The sequence below is a fragment of the Chanodichthys erythropterus genome, chromosome 8 (assembly GCF_024489055.1).
Source record: "Chanodichthys erythropterus isolate Z2021 chromosome 8, ASM2448905v1, whole genome shotgun sequence".
In the NCBI taxonomy this organism is placed as follows: domain Eukaryota; kingdom Metazoa; phylum Chordata; class Actinopteri; order Cypriniformes; family Xenocyprididae; genus Chanodichthys; species Chanodichthys erythropterus.
This window is the reverse complement of record NC_090228.1, coordinates 21,879,610-21,901,123: the sequence shown is the minus strand read 5'-3', so window position 1 is coordinate 21,901,123 and position 21,514 is coordinate 21,879,610. Positions and strand designations below refer to the sequence as shown.

General features: G+C 35.7%; 2 protein-coding genes across 12 annotated transcripts in view; both read left to right on the top strand.

Moving 5' to 3' along the window:
• The window catches only part of fgd6 (FYVE, RhoGEF and PH domain containing 6), a 34,560-nt gene extending 30,471 nt beyond the window's left edge, over window positions 1-4,089 (top strand). For all 5 annotated transcript variants that reach the window (XM_067392331.1, XM_067392328.1, XM_067392330.1 and 2 more), the window contains exons 20-21: window positions 2,743-2,891; window positions 2,989-4,089. In XM_067392331.1, coding sequence (XP_067248432.1) covers window positions 2,743-2,891; window positions 2,989-3,025 — 186 coding nt within the window. In that variant the 3' untranslated portion in view covers window positions 3,026-4,089. The remainder of the gene's footprint in view (window positions 1-2,742; window positions 2,892-2,988) is intronic.
• Window positions 4,090-5,963: 1,874 nt separating this feature from the next.
• Window positions 5,964-19,885, top strand: nr2c1 (nuclear receptor subfamily 2, group C, member 1). Of its 7 annotated transcripts, none has more exons than XM_067392321.1 (16): window positions 5,964-6,345; window positions 7,414-7,486; window positions 7,688-7,790; window positions 10,047-10,155; window positions 10,353-10,583; window positions 12,001-12,079; window positions 12,297-12,476; window positions 12,605-12,752; window positions 12,843-12,939; window positions 16,362-16,540; window positions 16,633-16,786; window positions 16,876-16,997; window positions 18,197-18,336; window positions 18,538-18,675; window positions 18,760-18,865; window positions 18,994-19,885. In XM_067392321.1, exons 4-16 carry the CDS (start codon window positions 10,102-10,104, stop codon window positions 19,166-19,168), a joined length of 1,803 nt encoding a protein of 600 aa, XP_067248422.1. In that variant the 5' UTR covers window positions 5,964-6,345; window positions 7,414-7,486; window positions 7,688-7,790; window positions 10,047-10,101; the 3' UTR covers window positions 19,169-19,885. The 7 variants fall into 7 exon arrangements, with proteins under 7 accessions (XP_067248422.1, XP_067248427.1, XP_067248421.1 ...); XM_067392322.1 differs by lacking the exon at window positions 5,964-6,345 and adding an exon at window positions 6,955-7,067; XM_067392326.1 differs by lacking the exon at window positions 7,414-7,486 and having other exon boundaries at window positions 7,688-7,727.
• Window positions 19,886-21,514: the final 1,629 nt, after the last annotated feature.

The following is a 21,514-nucleotide window of genomic DNA, read 5'->3' as shown; positions in this document are numbered from 1 at the left end:
ATTGTGGAAATCCAATTTAAACATTTCTGGTAAGATTTAAAAAATACAAAAATTAATACTTTAATCTGTCATACTTTAAAGTGATAAAGTGAGTGAAGAGTGAAGACATTTAAAATGTTACAGAATATATTTTAATAAATAATATATTTGATCAAATCAAATTGTAATTGTTCTGAAGGATCATGTGACACTGCAGACTGGAGTAATGATGCTGAAAATGATCACAGGAATAAATTACATTTTACAGTACATTTCGCAGGTACTTTAATAATAACAATTATATACACACACATAAAATAATGTGTGTGTTTCCATCGTAGGTTAGGTCTTAAATTTCATGTAAGGTGGTATTAAAAAGGTCTTAAGTCTTAAATTTAACTTGTTCATATCTGCAGATACCCTGTTATAGTGGACTTCAATGGCCTCCAGATGGTTGAAGGTCAAAATCACTGTTTCAGTGCAGCTTCAAAGGGCTTTAAAAGATGCCAGACGAGGAATAAGGGTCTTTATGAGTTGGGGGCGTGTCAGTAAGAAACATGGTGGAATACCACAATATTTAGCAGTGATATTGTCAAGCTTTTTTATTTACAACAAAATAAGCTAATTCTCTGCACAAAATATAATAGCATTGTAATATAACAATATAACATGTACCGACAAAGTATATATTGGCTTCATAAATTAATTAAAACATCAAAAAGCAAAACACACCAGATGCACATTCTTTGTTCTTCATTTTCTATAAGAATATTTCAAAAACATTGCTATATTTTTGTGTGGTTAATGAAGAGAAGATACACCGCAATCTTCGACGAAAGTGACTTGAACGCACCTGACATCGCAAACACAACAAACTTCGTAAATATGAACTTCCCAGAAGGACTTGAACACACCAAAAGTCACAAAGTCATGCCTTTTTTTGATGCGCATCAAGGAATTTATTCAGTTAATGTGTTTCCATCGTAGTTTATGCGCATATTTTCTTATGGGATAAAAAGTTAATCCGACTCAATTGAGCGCATGAAGTTTTTTATGTGCATTTTTAAAATTTATGCGCATTTTGACGTTTCCATCCAGCATTTTTTTTTTTTTTGCGATATCCTGAAATGCACATAAAAATAGATGGATCGAAACATAACTACTTAAGAACAGTTTTTAAGCCCATTCACAGCTAGAAAGATAACTATAATGATAAAGATATAACTGTAAAATCATTCTAAATGTAAAAGAATAGCAGAGTCCAAACCAGAACTGTAACTGTATGAAAAAACGATATTGTTGAAATCACTTTTCACAATAATTTTTTTCCAGCTTATGAATGATAAAAGCATTGATGACCAATCAGAATCCATCCTGCTTTAAAGAGCTGCAGACAACATAATAAACAGACTGATATCGTTCATTGGTGTGGACCTTTACATTGTGACAAAAAACAACAATGTAGCACTTATACACAAATAATCAGGATTTCGCATCCAATTTGAACATATAAATTCACACTTTATCATAAGACTAAAAGGACCTTAAAGGGTTAGTTCACCCAAAAATTAAAATTCAGTCATTAATTACTCACCCTCATGTCGTTCCACACCTGTAAGACCTTCGTTCATCTTCGGAACACAAATTAAGATATTTTTTATAAAATCCAATGGCTCAGTAATGCCTGCATGACCAGCAAGATCATTTCCTTTTTCAATGCCCAGAAAGCTACTAAAAACATTTAAAACCGTTCATGTGACTACAGTGCTACAACCTTAATGTCATGAAGCGACAAGAATACTTTTTGTGCGCCAAAAAAACTAAACGTTGACTTTATTCAACAATATCTAGTGATGGGCGATTTCAAAACACTGCTTCATGAAGCTTCGAAGCTTTACAAATATTTTGTTTCGAATCAGTGATTCGGAGCGCGTATCAAGCTGCCAAAGTCACGTGAACTATTGAAGTTTTGAAACGCTTATGACGTAACGAAGCCTTGTTTACTGAAATCACGTGATTTTGGCGCTCCGAACCACTGATTCAAAACAAAAGATTCGTAAAGCTTCATGAAGCAGTGTTTTGAAATCGCCCTTTTCTAGATATTGTTGCACACAGAAAGTATTCTCGTCGCTTTATAATTTTAAGGTTGAAGCACGGAAGTCACATGAACTGTTTTAAATATGTTTTTAGTAGCTTTCTGGGCATTGAAAAAGGAAATGATCTTGCTGGCGAACACTGAGCCATCGGATTTTATCAAAAAATCTTAATTTGTGTTCTGAAGATGAACAAAGGTGTTACAGGTGTGGAACAACATGAGGGTGAGTAATTAATGACTGAATTTTAAGTTTTGAGTGAACTAACCCTTTAATTTATGTTACATACACAGTGTCCACACAACTAGAATCTTCTCATGGTTGGCAGCAAAACGATCTACTCTACAAAAAAAACATCATAAACATAGCGACATTGTTTAACTAAACATTTATTCCTTTACCAAAACATATACAGTCAGCATATACAGTTTTAAGATGACATTTGAATTTGTTTTTAGTAAAATTACAGGAAAAAGAAGTTGCTTGTTCTTGGAAAAACTGTTATTTTGAAAACAACCATTTTTGCAATATTGAAGACTGTAATTACGTCGATTATTTCCTCTATACTGCTTCTTTTTTCTTTTTCTTTTTTTCATTGTCATGAGAATGTCATGCAGATGTGTATGACATAATAAAAGCTGTCATGTGACGATGATTGCGTTGTTTTCAGGATGTTGCAGCATTGGAGAGCCAGCCACTGCTGGGCTTTTTCCTCCGCGAGGAGAAGACAGGACCGGCTCAAAAAATGCAGTTTAAACTGTACCATAAAAACACACTCTACTACATCTTCAGAGCAGAGGACATCCCCACTGCTCAGAGGTACACCAAAAAACACTTCATGCACTTCTATAGAGTATGGTCTATAAATCTAATCAAAGAATCATTGATTCAAACTAAATCTGAGCTTCTTTTTCAGATGGATCGAAGCGTTTCAAGAGGCCATGATCCTTTGACTGCTCTGGGTTGGATTAAATAGAATAAATGAATGTCGCTGGTCTGGGTCTCTCCAGTGTGTTACACAGGTGGTGCGTCTGAGGATGCATAAATCAAAAACCCAGTTTGAAGCAAAGGATGCTGGAAGATGTAGTTTATGCATTAATCTATCTTAAGCACCTTAATGAAGGTAAAACAACTGGCCGTTTAATCAGAATGCCTCCATTGTACTTCAAAAATATGAGGTATTAATCCATAAGTTTGTTCTTAATGTCATTTTATGAAACACTGCCTCTCAGTAACAGCTCATTTTGGTGCTTAACATTACCATGAAACCAGCCCACAGTGCATTCAGGGTCAAAACCACCAGACAGTGACTCGAATCCTTGCCAGTGTTGGAACGCTAGATATTTTGAAACACTCCATTATGATGTCATAGGGACAGTTTGAATCTAATTGCAGGTATTACTTGTTTCCTGATGAAGGTTTAAAAATTTGGTCACTAGTGTGATTCATAGTCAAGTCTGAATGTGCATGAGCAAGTATGACACGAGGAATGTCTGATGCCAGGTCGCACCTTTGGCACGATCATGTGGTGCTGTCTGGCATGGTGCATTATGGGAGATTTTGTGATTTCAACTGTGAAAGCTGGGAAAAGAAGGCTTAAAAAGTTATTGGGCCTTAATCATGAAGCACAAACAGAGTGACTTTATGTATGCGTTGTATGTAAAACCATTGTTTTTACAACTGATTTGCGCAGTTTTTACACAAACCGTTTTACGAATGATTGATGCGTTGAACGTGACTATTTGCAGAACATTTTTTACAAAGATTTTAGACATTACAGACTATTTACCCAAGCGTGGTTTTACAAACAATTCTTTCATTACCTGCAACAATTTACATAAGAACGGTTTTACGTATGATGCACACGTTGAATGTAACAATATACATTTTTAAAGGGTTAGTTCACCCAAAAATGAAAATCACCCTCATGTCGTTCTACACCTGTAAGACCTTCGTTCATCTTCGGAACACAAATTAAGATATTTTTGATGAAATCCGATGGCTCAGTGAGGTCTGCATTCACAGCAATGACATTTCCTCTCTCAAGATCCATAAAGGTACTAAAAACATATTTAAATCAGTTCATGTGAGTACAGTGGTTCTACCTTAATATTATAAAGCGACAAGAATACTTTTTGTGCGCCAAAAAAACTTTTTTAACAATATAGTGATGGCCGATTTCAGAAATCTGCTTCAGAGCTTTACGAATCGAATCAGTCACTCGGATCTCCTATCAAACGGCTAAACTGCTGAAATCATGTGACTTTGGCGTTCCGAGTCACTGATTCGATTCGTAAAGTTCCAAAGCAGTGTTTTGAAATCGGCCATCACTATATTGTTAAAAAGACGTTATTTTGTTTTTTTGGCGCACAAAAATATTCTCGTCGCTTTATAATATTAAGGTAGAATCACTGTACTCACATGAACTGATTTAAATATGTCTTTAGTAGCTTTCTGGATCTTGAGAGAGGAAATGTCATTGCTGTGAATGCAGGCCTCACTGAGCCATCGGATTTCATCAAAAATATCTTAATTTGTGTTCTGAAGATTAACAAAGGTCTTATGGGTGTGGAACGACATGATGAGTAATGACATTATTTTCATTTTTGGGTGAACTAACCCTTTCAGAACAGAATGGTTTTCAAAAACAATGCGTTACATGTAACTATTTACATAATGATTTTTGAAAGATTCATGCATGAAATGTGAGCATTCATGTAAGAATTACACATTGTATGCAACAGTTTACGTATGCGCAAACAATTTGAGCATTATATGCGACACAGTTTGCATAAGAATGAAGTTATGAACGATTTATACATATTTGTTCAGCTAATATTTCCTGAAGAGGCCCTTTGTTATTTGATTTTTTTTTTTTTTTTTTTTTCAGTTAGCCTGTTACAGTTACAAAAATGTTTTTAATAATCTTAAACTCTTTTGTATAAAAAAAAAGTAGGCATACTGACTGTTTTAAACATTATACTGGACAGAACTGGAAGTGTACATATTTTGTAAATGGTAATATAATGCAGGCGTATTTAAAATAGTTCAGGATGTTTAATGGCCTACATGAATTATGGGTAGTAAAGACAGTGCTAGGCTGGCTAACTCAGCACTGTTTTAACTTACTATATATGACATTATAGCACACCGGCTGTGAATACAGAGAAAAAAAACTAGTGCTCTTATCAGGGAAAGATATAACACACATTAAATACTCTAATGCACCTTGTTCAGGACACTTTGACAATGGGTATAACCTGATTATATTCTCTACAGTTTTCACTAAATCCTTCATCAGCTCCAAGCACAGCAAGCCACTGATCTTTCACTGTTTGAAGGGTAACAAGAAATGGATTTTTGTTTTGTTTTGTGCTAATATGTTCGATATTGATCACATTTGTGTTTTGAATGTTTACATTTTGTAAGATTGTTTTGATTTTGGGAAACAGATACACCACTGTTTGTTTTGTTTTTTTTAAGTCTCCACTTTAAAGAAAAATTGCTATTCCTGGTCATCTTGGCACTAGTTCACTGTTGTATCCCAAAGTTCTGAGGATCTCCTGAAGGTTTTACATCCTGAAGTAATCTGTTAATATCTTGAGGATTTCAAGGGAGTAGACTATGCCCCAACATAAATGTAAAGTGCAAATAATTTTTTTAATAAATAATGTCATGTAATGAGATAAACATGCATGGGTCTCTGGTTAAACTTTGGTTCATAATGACTTGGGTTATGTTTGCTAAATATAAAAGTACATTACACACATCATGATATGGGTTCTTCCATTCAATTGACGATACAATAAAAAGAGAGCAAAGTTATTGATAGCCAATGCATATTTAATATGGGCTAATACAACAAGTACAGCAACTGACTTTTTTTTTTTTTTTTTTTTTTTTTTGCATCATCCATTAGCAGAGCTGTTGGTACTGTAGATGTTACAGCTAACGTAAGCCAATTCACAATTGGCAAAACTGGGACCGTTATTGGCCATTGTATATCATTTTGGCTTCCTAGAGCACTACTATATAAAAAAATGGAATATAAATAAGTCATACTGGCTAACGGCGTAAATTATCATTCAACCTTCACTAAAATGAACGTTCAACGCTGACTGCTTAGCTCACGAGTGCATTCGCGCATGCGCAGATGTACCGGTCTCCTCTGAACGGGTCGCGAACTCTGACCTCCTGTAGCTGCAGTGAGCCGTCAGTTTACGATAATTTATCAAAACATCACAGTATTTGGATAATTATTCACGGTTTCAGGGTAAGATTAACCCTTTCTACATTATTAAACCACATTGTGCTTGCAGTAATTGTTCAGGATTAATAATTCAGGATAATGTTAGCACTGTTGTTAGCCGGCCTGCTAACACGCGTTAGCCTAGGAAGTTAGCCGCTAACTTAACAGGAACTATCGGGAATCAAATCAATCCTTACATGTCTGCGTTTGAACTGCCAAGACGAGCTTTTTGGATATTTAAGAAAATTAAACGCATATAACTAATAGGCATTTAATGGACGTCATAGCAAATTTGATGCAGGTATGACGTTATTTAGCAAGCTAACGCTATTAGTGGGCAAATCTGTCATCAGCGCTCTGATAAACACAACAAATACCGATAACAAAAACACAAAGGCGATTATTCTGACCTAATTATGGGTTATTTGATGATCTAACAGTTTGAAGGTACTAGATTTGTCCTGTAATCCGCGTGTGAGGAGCTGCTGCAGTGAAGATCCCTCTGTGTATGTCTGAGGAGCTTTAACCCTTCAATCATGACCTTTAACCTACAGGAACAGATCTAACTTTATCTTCCCGGATCAACACACACACACATTCCATAGGAGTTACTGACCCCCAGCTGTCATTCACGCTAGATCGCGTTTATTCATTATTAAGTCATTCTATTCTTTGAATAACACTAAAACCAAATCGCGATGCTGGCTAGTGTGCTAATATAGCTACTGCTAATCAAATGCCTGCCTGTGAGATTTCAGTATTTCTTTATCAATCTGAACTGATTTACAACACTGAACAGAATACATATGTAGAGCGTATAACAGTAGCTCATTAATATTGAAGAGTCCTGATTTAAACAATTGGTCAGGATGATGGAATGGCAATAACTGTAAGGTCGTGAATCACTGATATTAAATAGGTTGAAACATAATATGAATTGAGGCAGACCTCCTTTGCATTATTATTTGAATAGTCCCCTAAACCTAAATATTGAACTTCAGTATGTAAGCCATCCTGGACAGCTTATGCTTTAATTATTATTATTATTATTATTATTATTTAATTATAATTAGTGTCTTTTATATGCTACAGAACCCCAAATATGATCATCCTTGTTCGAGGGACCCCCATCCTAAAATGTAAAAGTCAGGTTCCAATTTATACTGTAAGCAAATTATTTATAAATTTTATTTGGTAATATTTAGGTTCTATAACAATACAATACTATGCATTTTACTGGACTGTTATGTTTATTTATTTAAATATTTTTTTATTTATTTTTATCAATTTTTATTTAGTTATTTATTTTAGAATTATTAATTATTTACTTATTTTTTACATTGTTTTTCTCTCAACTTTTCCACAGACCCGCATGCACTCTTCTGTGGATCCCAGTTTGAAAACTTGTACAGTATCTTAAGACCCTGATATAGTTATTTTATTGCTGGGAGCATCATTTAGATTAATATGTAAATATGTGCTGCATGCTTTTCTCTCAATAACAAAATAAACAACAAAAATGACAGCGGTGAGAAAACTGCAGTTAAAGGGTTATTTCACCCAAAAATGAAATTTGTCATTAATCACTCACCCTCATGTCGTTCCAAACCCGTATGACCTTTGTTCATATTAAGAATACAATTTAAGATATTTTTGATGAAATCAGAGAGGTTCAGCATGAGGACGTAAACATGGAAGCTCTGCAGTGCGTTCGCTACATCTGTGTAGCAGACTGGCAGGGAAAAGGAGAAATTGGTGAATAAAGTCGTTGTTTTTGTTTAGTTTTTGCACACAAAAAGTATTCTCATCACTTCATAACATTAAGGTTTACAGTGGTGCATTCGTGCCACATACATAATATTTTTTCCACTCAATTATGTTGTAATAACGAGATATTATGTTGTTAAGATTACATCTTTCCTCATAATCACAATATGTTATTTTGTTAAAACGACTACTTTTTCTCGTTAAAACGACATATTTGGTACGTGACGTGTATGTTTACCTTTATCTGATCTATAATAGAGTTTAGATTTATATAGCCTATATACCAGACGAGGAATAAGGGTCTTATCTAGCGAAATGTTAGTTTATTTTCGACAAAAATTTAAATGTATATGCTTTATATAAACAAATGATCGCCTTTGTAAGTGCTAAAATATAAGTGGGTAAAATATATATTTTTTTAATTTTTCCAATACATGTAATATTTTAAACACTATTAATTTTTTTAGCTCTGCATTTGTGAAGTAAAAATAACTTGAATGAATATTATAACAAAATTTTATCAATTTTAGGCTATCGCACTGAAGTATGAGACTACTACCGTTGTTATTTCAAAACACATTTTTTTGCGCATGTGAAGGATGCTGTTTTACGTGAATACTGGGACACGAGTAAAGTACAAAGCATTGTTAACATAATAAATAATAGTTTAGCGTCCAAGTGCGAAAATAGAAATATTTCGATTTGTGCTGAATGTTTCAGTTTCAGCTTTGCTTTAAATAAATTAGTTTAGACTTTAAAATAAATATTGTTTGTAGCTAATGAATGCCACTTTAATTAGTGTATTTATACTTATATTTTTCATTCTTGTTTTGTATTGAATACCGTTACATTAAGAATTTGTTGTGGAAATAGCCTAAAATACAGGTTTATATCCAAATTTTTGCAAAATTTTCATTTTTACCGGTATTTTAGCTACATTATTAAAATTGCGCTCTATTATTAGAAACGACATATTTACAAATGGGTATATATGCCAATAAAACAATAATATTATGTTTATTACTCTATGGGCAGAGCAATACAGGCATTGAAAGGTATTATACACTATATATGCTTGCTTTTCAAGCACGGAAGTGTGATAAAGGCACCGATTTAAGCTATAACCTATAAATTCTCTATTATAGATTAGATAAAGGTAAACGTACAGGTCATGTACAAAATATGTTGTTTTAATGACAATATCTCATTATTACAAGAAAATGTCATTTTAACGAGAAAAAGATGTTTTTAACAACATAACATCTCGTTATTACAAGAAAAGAAGTTGTTTTAACGACATATTTTTACGAGAAAATATGTTGTTTTAACGACATAACTCATTATTACGACATAATAATGGGCTGCACAACAATTAATCGCGATTAATCGTTTGCAAAATAAAAGTCTGTGTTTACGTAATAAATGTGTGTGTTCTGTGTATAATAATTATGTATATATAAATACATATGTATATTTAAGAAAAATTTTATATTTGTATATAAAATATTAAATATTTAAATATATTTATTTATACATGCATATATTTCTTACATTTATACATGTATGTGTGTGTATTTATATATACATAATTATTATACACAGAACACACGCATTTATTACGTAAAGACAGACTTTTATTTTGCAAACGATTAATTGCGATTAATCGTTGTGCAGCCCTAATTGAGTGGAAAAAATAGTATGTATGTGGCAGCGTTGTGCCACCGTAAAGGTTGAACCACTGACTATTTTAATGATGTTTTTACTACTTCTCTGGTCCTGGAATGTGGTAATTTCGTTGCTTTTTATGGGAGATAAACATAAAAAAAAAACATCAAAAATATCTTAATTTGTATTCCGAAGATGAACATGAGGGTGAGTAATAAATGACAGAATTTGCATTTTGGGTGAACTAACCCTTTAAGAAAGCATCGAACATAGAGTTGTGTTATTTTTCTCAGGTGGGCGTGTGGCTGATGGGGCGTTGCTAAGCCACGGTTTTGACAAATCGTTATCATGGAAGGAGAAAGTCCCAGAATTCAGCTGGTGTCTGCAGATGGAGGCCTACAGGTGATTGATATTGTACATTTAGTGTACATTGTACACTTATGACTACACTTATTTTTTTGCTAAGCGACAGTAAATAGAAGAGCAAGAATTTTAGTGCCAATCATTCATGTTTGTGTGAACAGGCTTTCACTGAACTTAATGCTGTAAACGTCATTAGGTTTCATTTTGATGGTTTTTGTTGTCATGTGTTGTATCAGATTGTGACGGAGCAGCAGTTGGCTCAGAAGGTGCAGATAGTCACAGCTATTGATCAGGCTGGAGCCGGCAAGCAGCAATTTATATTAGCTAACCTGGATTACCCCAACCAGGAGAAACTGTTCATTAAACAAGAGAACTCACCAGCCAAGGTCATTTTAACTTCTGCCGATGGGTCAGCTGTCAATCAACTGCTTTTCGCATCACCTGAGCTGACAGGACAACAGATCCAGGTAAACATTTCAGCATTGAGTAGGCGTGCTGTACATTTCGCCATTAGCATAGTGTGCGCATACTGTGTATGCGCCTTGAATTTCTTTGACCTTTTTAGTTGGTCCACAAGGTGGTAACACTGGCCTGAAGCATTGTTTCACAGTTGAAAAAGAAACGAAACAACAACAACTACTACTGCTGGCCTGCATAGCCAGCAATGACATTTCCTCTCTCAAGATCCATTAATGTACTAAAAACATATTTAAATCTGTTCATGTGAGTACAGTGGTTCAATATTAATATTATAAAGCGACGAGAATATTTAGTTTTTTTTTGTTTGTTTTTTGTGGTGCACCAAAAAAACAAAATAACGACTTGTATAGTGATGGCCGATTTCAAAATGCTGCTTCATGAAGCTTCGGAGCGTTATGGATCAGCATGTCGAATGATTCGGATTGCGTGTCAAACCGCCAAACTGCTGAAATCACGTGACTTTGGTGCTCCCGAACTGCTGATTCGACATACTGATTCATAACGCTCCGAAGCTTCATGAAGCAGTGTTTTGAAATCGGCCATCGCTATACAAGTTGTTATTTTGTTTTTTGGCGCACTAAAAATATTCTTGTCGCTTTATAATATTAATATTGAACCACTGTACTCACATGAACTGATTTAAAAATGTTTTTAGTACATTTATGGATCTTGAGAGATGTCATTGCTGGCTATGCAGTCCTCACTGAGCCATCGGATTTCAACAAAAATATCTTAATTTGCGTTCCAAAGATTAACGAAGGGTTTGGAACGGCATGAGGGTGAGTAATAAATGACATTATTTTCATTTTTGGGTGAACTAACCCTTTTAAAGATACAAAAAGAGTAACCATAAAGGAGTACAATAAGGTGTAAATACTTGAAAATATGATGAGGATTAATATATGGAGTAGGAGTACATGAATATATGAAATCAAAAGAAATATTGATAAATCATAAGCCATAAATGATTAACATGAAATATGTATAAAATGCATGAATATGAATATTGACCATTTTGGATCCACCACTTTATTAAAACAGTTTGGTGTAAATGGATGGTTTTACCCAACTTTTGTGTGTGCTATGTGTCGCTTATTAAAGAGTTCCGCTGTTAGCTTAGCAACATGCTAATGTCAAACTCAAGTTGAGCCTTTAGTGCGGAGAAACACCATATAAATACTTCGATACCATGTATATGTCAAAGTACCATAGTATTAGCATCTGACACATCACTGTAATGTGGTACCACCACAATACTTTTTTTAGGTGTACTATAACTGTAGTCCTCTCATATCGGTTTGATACTTGCTGTACTTGCTTGTTTGTTTTGTATATGGTATTTCCTTTTGTAATTTACACAAAGTTAATGTTCATATTTATAGGCTAGAGTGTTTTGTTTTTCAGTTTGTGACAGAGGGATCAGAACAAGGCGCTACGAAGCCTCCAGTGGAATATTGTGTAGTTTGTGGAGATAAGGCCTCAGGTACATGACACACACACACACACACACACACACACACACACACACACACACACACACACACACACACACACACACACACACACACACACACACACACACACACACACACACACACACACAGGTGTAGACTGCAAACTGTCTGCAAGCTATTATTGGAGAAAGACACTTGTATATAGTTGCATTTGTCCTGTTGGTCATTGTGTGTTTGTGTGTTTAGGTCGTCATTATGGAGCAGTGAGCTGTGAGGGCTGTAAGGGTTTCTTCAAGCGCAGCATCAGGAAGAATCTGGTGTACACGTGCCGCGGTTCCGGAGAATGTATCATCAATAAACACCATCGGAACCGGTGTCAGTACTGCAGACTGCAGCGCTGCATGGCCCTCGGCATGAAACAAGACTGTGAGTCCAGATCAGATGCGTAACATGTACCTGAACCATTTGTCATTCTGGACCTGACTGATGCAGGGGTGTGCTGTTACTTTTGTGATAAGACTTAAGATTTTCACCTGCTGAAATTCTGCCAACAGCTGTTCAGTGTGAGAGGAAACCGGTGGAGGTGTCGAGAGAGAAGCCAGCAAACTGTGCGCCCTCCATCGAAAAGATCTACATCCGCAAAAACCTCTGCAGCCCTCTTGCCGCCATGCCAACGTTTGTTAATGAAAAAGAGACCACCAGGTATGGATGTGAATGTGTTTTTGTCAGTCAAAAAGATTTTTTATTTTTATTTTTTTTTTCATTTCTAGCTGTCACTTTGTCTGATCACAGGTCCACCAGTTTACTGGACTCCAACATGCTCTTGAACATACAGCAATCACTTTCCAAACTTGACAACACCATTTTAATTCCTTCTTCACCAGATCAGGTAAAATGTTTTTTTTTTTTTTTGGTAGTAATTCTTATTATTAAAAATAAATATATTATTAATATTATTAGAATATTGTATTTTATATAATTATTAGTAAAAATTATATATATTATTATTAAAGGTGCCATCGAACGTTTTTTTACAAGATGAAATATAAGTCTAAGGTGTCCCCTGAATGTGTCTGTGAAGTTTCAGCTCAAAATACCCCATAGATTTTTTTTAAATAAATTTTTTTAACTGCCTTTTTTTGGGGCATCATTAAATATGAGCCGATTCATGCTGCGGCCCCTTTAAATCTCCCGCCCACGGAGCTCGCGCTTGCATTTAACAGCATAAACAAAGTTCACTCCGCTAATATAACCCTCAAAATGGACCTTTACAAAGTGTTCGTCATGCATGCTGCATGCATACATCGGATTATGTGAGTATTATATTTATTTGGATGTTTACATTTGATTATGAATGAGTTTGAGGCTGTGCTCCATAGCTAACGGCTAATGCTACACTGTTGGAGAGATTTATAAAGAATGAAGTTGTGTTTATGAATTATACAGACTGCACGTGTTTAATAAAGAAAATAGCGATGGCTCTTGTCTCCGTGAATACAGTAATAAACGATGGTAACTTTAACCACATTTAACAGTACATTAGCAACATGCTAACGAAACATTTAGAAAGACAATTTACAAATATCACTAAAAATATCATGTAATCATGGATCATGTCAGTTATTATTGCTCCATCTGCCATTTTTCGCTGTTGTTCTTGCAATTCACACATCTGATCTGGTAATAGGAAGCTCAAGCATGCTTGTTTGACTTGCGAGAACCAATGAGGTTTATTCTCGTGTTACACAGCACATTTGAGCTTCCGCAAGAGGTTTGTTCTCGAGCTTCAAAGCATGTACGGTCGATCTTCTGTTTATGTTCGCTGATCAGTGTTTATATGTGAATAAAAGCCTAAATTCAATCTGTTCAATATATAAAGCGATCGAGTCTCTTCAGAAAATTTAGACTAATTTTACGATCTCTTTATGAACTTTTTGAAGCATCAAAGTGGTAGTTGCGTAGACTGTCAATGGAGGGACAGAAATCTCTCAGATTTCATTAAAAATATCTTCATTTGTGTTCCGAAGATGAATGAAAGTCTTACAGGTTTGATTTTCATTTTTGGGTGAACTAACCCTTTGGTTCCTTTAGAGACTCAGCTGTAATCTATTTGTAAATCAATTTCCCCAGTCCCTGTAATTAAAAAAGACTACTAGGTAAATCTCCCTGTCAAGAACATGCTTTGACATGTTTCACCACAAAATCAAAATAAAATTTGCATAAAGAAAATGAAGCCTATTTTAGGACTTTTTTTTTTTTTTGGCACTGTGGCATTATTTTCATGAAAATTAAATGTATATTTATATTTAGTAATATATTATTTAACTATATACTATATATTATTTATATTTACAAGTAGTTTTATAGCATTGTAGTTTTCTTTTCTTACAACATAAAATTTGTGAAATACATAATTTTTACAAATTTTTAAAATAACAGATTTTGGCTTGAAAACAGAGTCCCTGCAGGTCCTTAAAGTCTTAAATCTTAAATTCGGTTTGATCAAATTTAAGGCCAAAAAAAGTTTTAAATCTTTTAAATTGAATAAGTGAAGTCTTAATTATCATTTTAAGAGGAAAAGAAAAACAGGAATTGCGATAGTTTACCTTTTGATGTTTATCACCTGCAAATTCGCAGTTCTAAAAAGTGCAGCTGCTTACCAGGGTAACCGCTATATTTCTGCTGTTCCCTAAATGCCACCTACTGTCAGAGAGTTAATTAGTATTTTCATTCAGCCTGTGCTGTTTTATTATACCACTGCAACAAATAATTAAAATATATGTGTATAATCATCAGAAAATAAATATAGGCCTAATCATTCATAATTTTGACTCAACCCTTTTCTGAAAAAATGGTCTAAAGGCTGAAATGTGAGGTTTATCAATTTATAAAACTTTTTATTCTTGTCAAAGCCTGTATTTCAACACTTTAAATGGTGGTTTTTACAGTCATTTTACGATTTAATTAACATTTTACGTGTTACCATAGACATTGCCCTTCCCAGCTCGTACAGCATTAATTTTATTAGTGCAGGTTTTAAAAAAATGCTTAAATTTGATTTTAAAACCCTACAAATGCCCTGGAAATCTAACCTGAGCATGTTTTCATGAGATTCATTGTATGACATTTAGGGATGTCCCGATCACTTTTTTTTGACCTCGAGTCCGAGTCATTTGATTTTGAGTATCTACCGATACCGAGTCCCGATCCGATACTTCTATAATACATAAAAAAAGAATAAAGAAGAGCGAAAAAACAGATCCAGGATCCAGGAACAGTGCTTTTCAGGTTTTTCAGGTATCTTAACAGTAGTTTTCACGTACAGAAAATGGATAAAGTAATCAAATATAAAATATCACTGCATATTATCTTTGCTGTATAAAATAAATAAAGATGAATCATTATTGAAGTTACAAAAACTATTAAGTCAAGAGCAGTGAGTGATTTCTTTGAGTGAGTGATTTAAAAACAGGCAGCAGGAATAGTTTTTTTCCCTATAATACATGCACGATCCAGTACATATACTGTTACACATGCGTTTTCTTTCTTGACTAATATACGTTCACTTAAGACCGACTATGTTTGCTAGGATACTCGCTAAGACGGGCATGTTGACATAATTTTTGTATGAATTTGTCCGCTGAAGCGCAAGACTTGAAAGAGAACTGCGCGCTGACTGAAATAAGTGTGTGCGCGCTTCGGATTAGCGCACACAAATCTTCTCACAGCACGCGAGCTCTCTTTCGCGTCTTGTTCTTGAAGGTTTAAATCAGCAAGGCTTAAATGAGTTAGTTTAAACACAGATAGCAACGTGTGCTGTTCAGGTCTCACCTGTGCTCGCGCTATCAACGGCGATGACGGCGTAAATGACTGGACATGAGAGCAGACGGCACTCGCAGTTAACAGTTTACAAAGAGTGACTGTTTTGTCCACGCTTTCTGATTATCGTTGTTGTAATGTTTTGCGCAACCATCGACTGAAACGTACATTATCTGAACTGTGTCTGTTTTCCACGTTGCTATTTTAAACAAACCATATTAACCAATTGATGCGTCATCATTCGAGATGGACCGCGGTGCAAGTGCGTACCGAACCATTAGTGGAGAACCGTACGGTTCGATTTTTTACCGAGAACCGTTGCACCCCTAATACATATATATCCGAGTCCTGATCGGGAGGTAACGTCCGATTCCGATCGAGTCTGAAACCACGTGATCGGGCCCGATTTCCGATCGCGTGATCGGATCTGGACATCCCTAATGACATTCATATGTAAATATGTATATTCAAGTTTTCTGATGTTCACTTTAGAATGATTCCAGTCAAGGAGATCTGGGTACCCTGGCTAACGTGGTCACGTCTCTCGGTCACCTCAACAAAAGTCGTGAGATGATGGACAGCAGTACCGACTTATCGGGGATAGAGACCGCGAGTAACGATGACAGTGTTATGACAGACATGCAGAGGGAAGAGTCGAATGACGTCACACGGTGCGGAAAGCAACTCGTGTAGTTCTGATGTCAAGTCTGGAAGATGTGCGGTACATGGCTGTGCTTACACATTTCTGTTTGTTTGTGTCCAGGGCCTTTGACACGCTCACAAAGGTGCTTCAGCCTGAGGATAGTTGTGGGGAAGAGGTGGCAGAAGGGATAGTGGCTGTCAGGGTTGATGAACAGTCCACCGCCCTACTGGAACTGGAAGGACCACTGCTCTCAGATATGCATGTGCCCTTTAAGGTCAGGAGTCACTGTTGATTGACATACACTGCAGTTGTAGCACTAAAAATGATGGTCGAATAACAGTGTGTATTAAATATTTTGTGTAGCTGATGATGCCGCTGCCCATGCCAGACTTCCTGAATCTGAATTACATCTGTGAATCAGCTTCCCGTCTGCTTTTCCTCTCTATGCACTGGGCTCGCTCTATTCCAGCCTTCCAGGCCCTTGGGTGAGTGTATTAATATCACAGTTTACAGTGTTGGGAAAAGTTTTTTTTAAAAAAAACGTTATGCATTACAATATTGTGTTACTCCCTAAAAAAGTAACTAATTGCATTACTTAGTTACTTTTTATGGAAAGTAATGCGTTACATTACTTTTGCGTTACTTTTTCTCACCTCGGCTGGGCTTGATTGTTTTTTAATAACAACAAAAAAGTTCTATTTTTGGCAAATGTAAAGGCCCTTTCACACCAAATGTGAACTGAATAAGCTTCAGGCTGATCACAAATGTGATGTTTATTCAAAGTCATTTTTGCTTATTAGTATGGTTGGACTGGATCATCGAAGGTCAGCAGTTAATAAAGTAAGATTAAAAACATAAAGTTTATTTGTATAATTTAATTATTGCAGGTTTGTGCACTATTCTGAGATTGCATTTCACTGTTATTCATTTTGAGGAATACTGGCTCTTTTTGTGCAAGTGAGATAAGTAAATGCTCACATTTAAGTCTAGAACTACAATAACCGTCATGTTTATACAGCGAACACAACACTTCTGCACTTATGATTTCTCTCAACATGGAGACAGGAGAACTTTCAGTAAATAAATGTGAAAGCAAAGTAACTTGCATTACTTATTTGAAAACGTAACCAGGATATTTTGTTGTAAATTTAAAAGTAATCCGTTACTTTACTAGTTACTTGAAAAAAGTAATCTGATTAAGTAACTCAAGTTACTTGTAATGTGTTGCCAGTTTTTACCTGGTTTCGGGTGGATAGCACTAAATACAGGTTTAAATCATCACCTTATATTTTTAATAATTAAAAAATAAATATAATACTTTAAAATATCCTTTTTTTTAAGTACTAAATGAATTATAAGTATATTTATAATCAGCGCTTTCTTTTTTTTTTTTATACAGCTCACTCGAATGCATTCTGACATATATGCAATGCTGCATTAGAACTGGGTAAAAATTATCTTAGAAATCTTACCTACCTTTTAATACAGCCTTAATGTCAGAGAAGCGATCATATGATGCCTAAAAATGTTGCCCCCTAGGCAGTGGAACAGAATTACAGACATAATTGGACATTTTTACCCTTATTTGTTCTCCTACACCTAATTCAAATTGCAATGTTCTGTGTAATGATTTTATTTGCGAATTTTATCATCATTTCATTCTCTGTATTTTTTTTGTGTTTAGCTCAGAGAACAGCATCACGCTGATGAAGGCATGCTGGAATGAGTTGTTTGCTTTAGGTTTGGCTCAGTGTTCACACATTATGAATGTAGAAACGATCCTCACAGCCATAATCAACCACTTACAGACCAGCCTGGATGAAGGTATGCTACTATTTTTCAGTAGAAAATATGGTCAAATTATGTAAAACAATATTTTAAGCACAATATTTTACATACACTTCTCAAATTTTGCACGGACCCCCTAGCACCCTCTGGGGATCCCCAGGCCCCAGTTTGAAAACCAATTTGTGCCAATTCACTGAGGCACAGACCACTAATGAGATGCGTACATGTGTTCAACAGATAAACTGTCCCCAGAGCGGGTGAAACAAGTCATGGAGCATATCTGGCGTATGCAGGAATTTTGTAACAGTATGAGTCGCATGAGTCCTGACGCATATGAATATGCTTACCTCAAAGCTGTGGTTCTCTTCAGCCCGGGTGAGCACAACTGGAGTTTATGTGAAAAATATGCAGGGAAATGAAAAAGGTAAGGATGAAGTTGACTGTATGTGTTTGTCGTAGATCACTCCGGAGTGGACGGCACCCTTCAGATTGAGCGCTTTCAGGAGAAAGCCTACATGGAACTGCAGGACTATGTGAGCAAAGTGTATCCAGAGGACACATATCGGTGAGTGACTCTTGTAGCTTCTGAATTTTAAATATTCGGAAATATATGGGGTTTTTTTTCAATTACTTTTATGTTGAGATGTCTTAGATGTTACTATAAACAATATATAAATTCTCTTTTTCTATTAGCCTTTCAAAACTGTTAGTTCGTCTGCCTGCACTGCGGCTCATGAGCGCTGCGGTGACTGAAGAGCTCTTTTTCGCCGGTCTCATCGGCAACGTCCAGATCGACAGCATCATTCCCTACATCCTCAAAATGGAGTCTACCGACTACAACAGCCAGCCAATCAGCAACTCTGAGTGACTGAAGCCTCGCCTACAGCCACACCCATCAGCTTTAAAATGTCATTAGCTTTGCTAACTCAGACCTTTTGGGCCAAAACAGCGATCTTTATGATATAATCATATGAGTTTTGAATGAGAAAATCATTTTGTTATGAATTTGCTTTTTCATTTGGTCAGTGATTGTGTCTGTAGTATGGATAAAGTGGATTACTGCAACTGCTGCGGTTGGATAATTTAGGCTTTTATTGTATTGCTGTACTTATGTTTAGACAAGTGTCTATAAAGACACAGGAAGTGCAAGGAACCTGTTCTTAAGAACTTGTTCCAAAGAGAACTTTGCCCCCCCAAGCACTGACTTTCTCTGTATGTATATGAATCATGTATATAGGAATAATAAATGTCAAATCAAGGGGAAAAATGTTGGTATTTTGGTATTTGTTTGCCTTTTCCTTTTTTATGAACACATTTGATGTGATATACAGGGTTCCCACGGTCACAGAAAACTCCATCTTTTCTCCATCCCTGGAAAAGTCATGGGAATTTCTGTAGTGCATGTATGTTTTTCTGTTTATGCTCTAATATATTTCATTGGCAAAATAATACTATGTGAGTGCAATCTCTGTATAAAATAATAATAAATCTAGTAAAGAAATGGAAGTCATGGAAATGTATTGGTCAAACATGTTGGAATCCTTTCAGTTGTTCCAGGTTCATTCCAAGCAGTACCTTGTGTACCTTTATATTTGTGTTGTCATATTTTTATTAAAGGATTAGTTCACTTTCAAATTAAAATTTCCTGATAATTTACGCACCCCTATGTCATCCAAGATGTTCACGTCCTTCTTTCTTCAGTCAAAAAGAAATTAAGGTTTTTAATGAAAACATTCCAGGATTATTATCCATATAGTGGACTTCAATGAAGCCCAAATGGTTGAAGGTCAAAATTACAGTTTCAGTGCAGCTTCAAAACGTTCTACACGATCTTAGATGAGGAATAAGGGTCTTATCTAGAGAAACCATCACTCATTTTCTAAAAAAAAAATATATATATAAGTTTTAACAATAAATGCTCATCTTGAACTAGCTCTCTTCTTCTTCTTCTTCTCTATTAGAATTCCGGCAGTGTAGACGCTGCTAAGTGTATTAGTAATTGTTATATACAAACCTGATTCCAAAAAAGTTGGGACACTGTACAAATTGTGAATAAAAAAGGAATGCAATAATTTACAAATCTCATAAACTTATATTTTATTCACAATAGAATATAGATAACATATCAAATGTTGAAAGTGAGACATTTTGAAATGTCATGCCAAATATTGGCTCATTTTGAATTTCATGAGAGCTACACATTCCAAAAAAGTTGGGACAGGTAGCAATAAGAGGCCGGAAAAGTTAAATGTACCAATTTGCAACTTATTAGGTCAATTGGCAACATGATTGGGTATAAAAAGAGCCTCTCAGAGTGGCAGTGTCTCTCAGAAGTCAAGATGGGCAGAGGATCACCAATTCCCCCAATGCTGCGGCGAAAAATAGTGGAGCAATATCACGAAGGAGTTTCTTAGATAAAAATTGCAAAGAGTTTAAAGTTATCATAATCTACAGTGCATAATATCATACAAAGATTCAGAGAATCTGGAACAATCTCTGTGCGTAAGGATCAAGGCCGGAAAACCATACTGGATGCCCGGAATACTTACAGAAAACGGTGTCGGTGAACACATCCACTGTGCCATTTGCTGTTTTTGAGCAAGTACATAACCAGCCAGTGTTCAAAACTATCTCTCCTTATCTTAGCTCGATTCACAACGGTAAGCTTGTAATAATGTTTTATAATAAGAGCGACATGGTGGATTTCCGCGGGAAATTTGAGCATGCAGCAGTTCCTCTGTGCGTCATTACGTCATGTCCGTAAACAGAAAGAGGGAGCCCAGGCTAATTGGTTTTATCACGTGAGGAGGCTGCTGGTAGCGGATAATTTATAGCCTGTTCTCACAGCAGCTGAAATAATTAAACTTATCATTTTGATGGTGGCTTGTAATCCAGAAAGGTCCAAATGACAATCATCAGTGACAACTGGAGATTCACCCGTAGTCAAAAAGCAAAAGACTTCGGACTGTGGAGTGGATACAGAAATTGGAATCTACAGGTAACGCTAAAGGGGGTCGCACACCGGACGCGTAGCTCGGCGCCGCGCCACGTCTTTAAAATTCGAACACATTGTGTTTTCTATGAGAGTACGCACACCGGCGGCGACATTCGGCGCCTGTCCGCAAGTATAGGTCTCTGCGGAACAAAAGAGGGGCGTCTCCCAATTTTGGGGTGTTTTCTAACTGAGAGAGGTGTTTATAACGATCCAACCAAA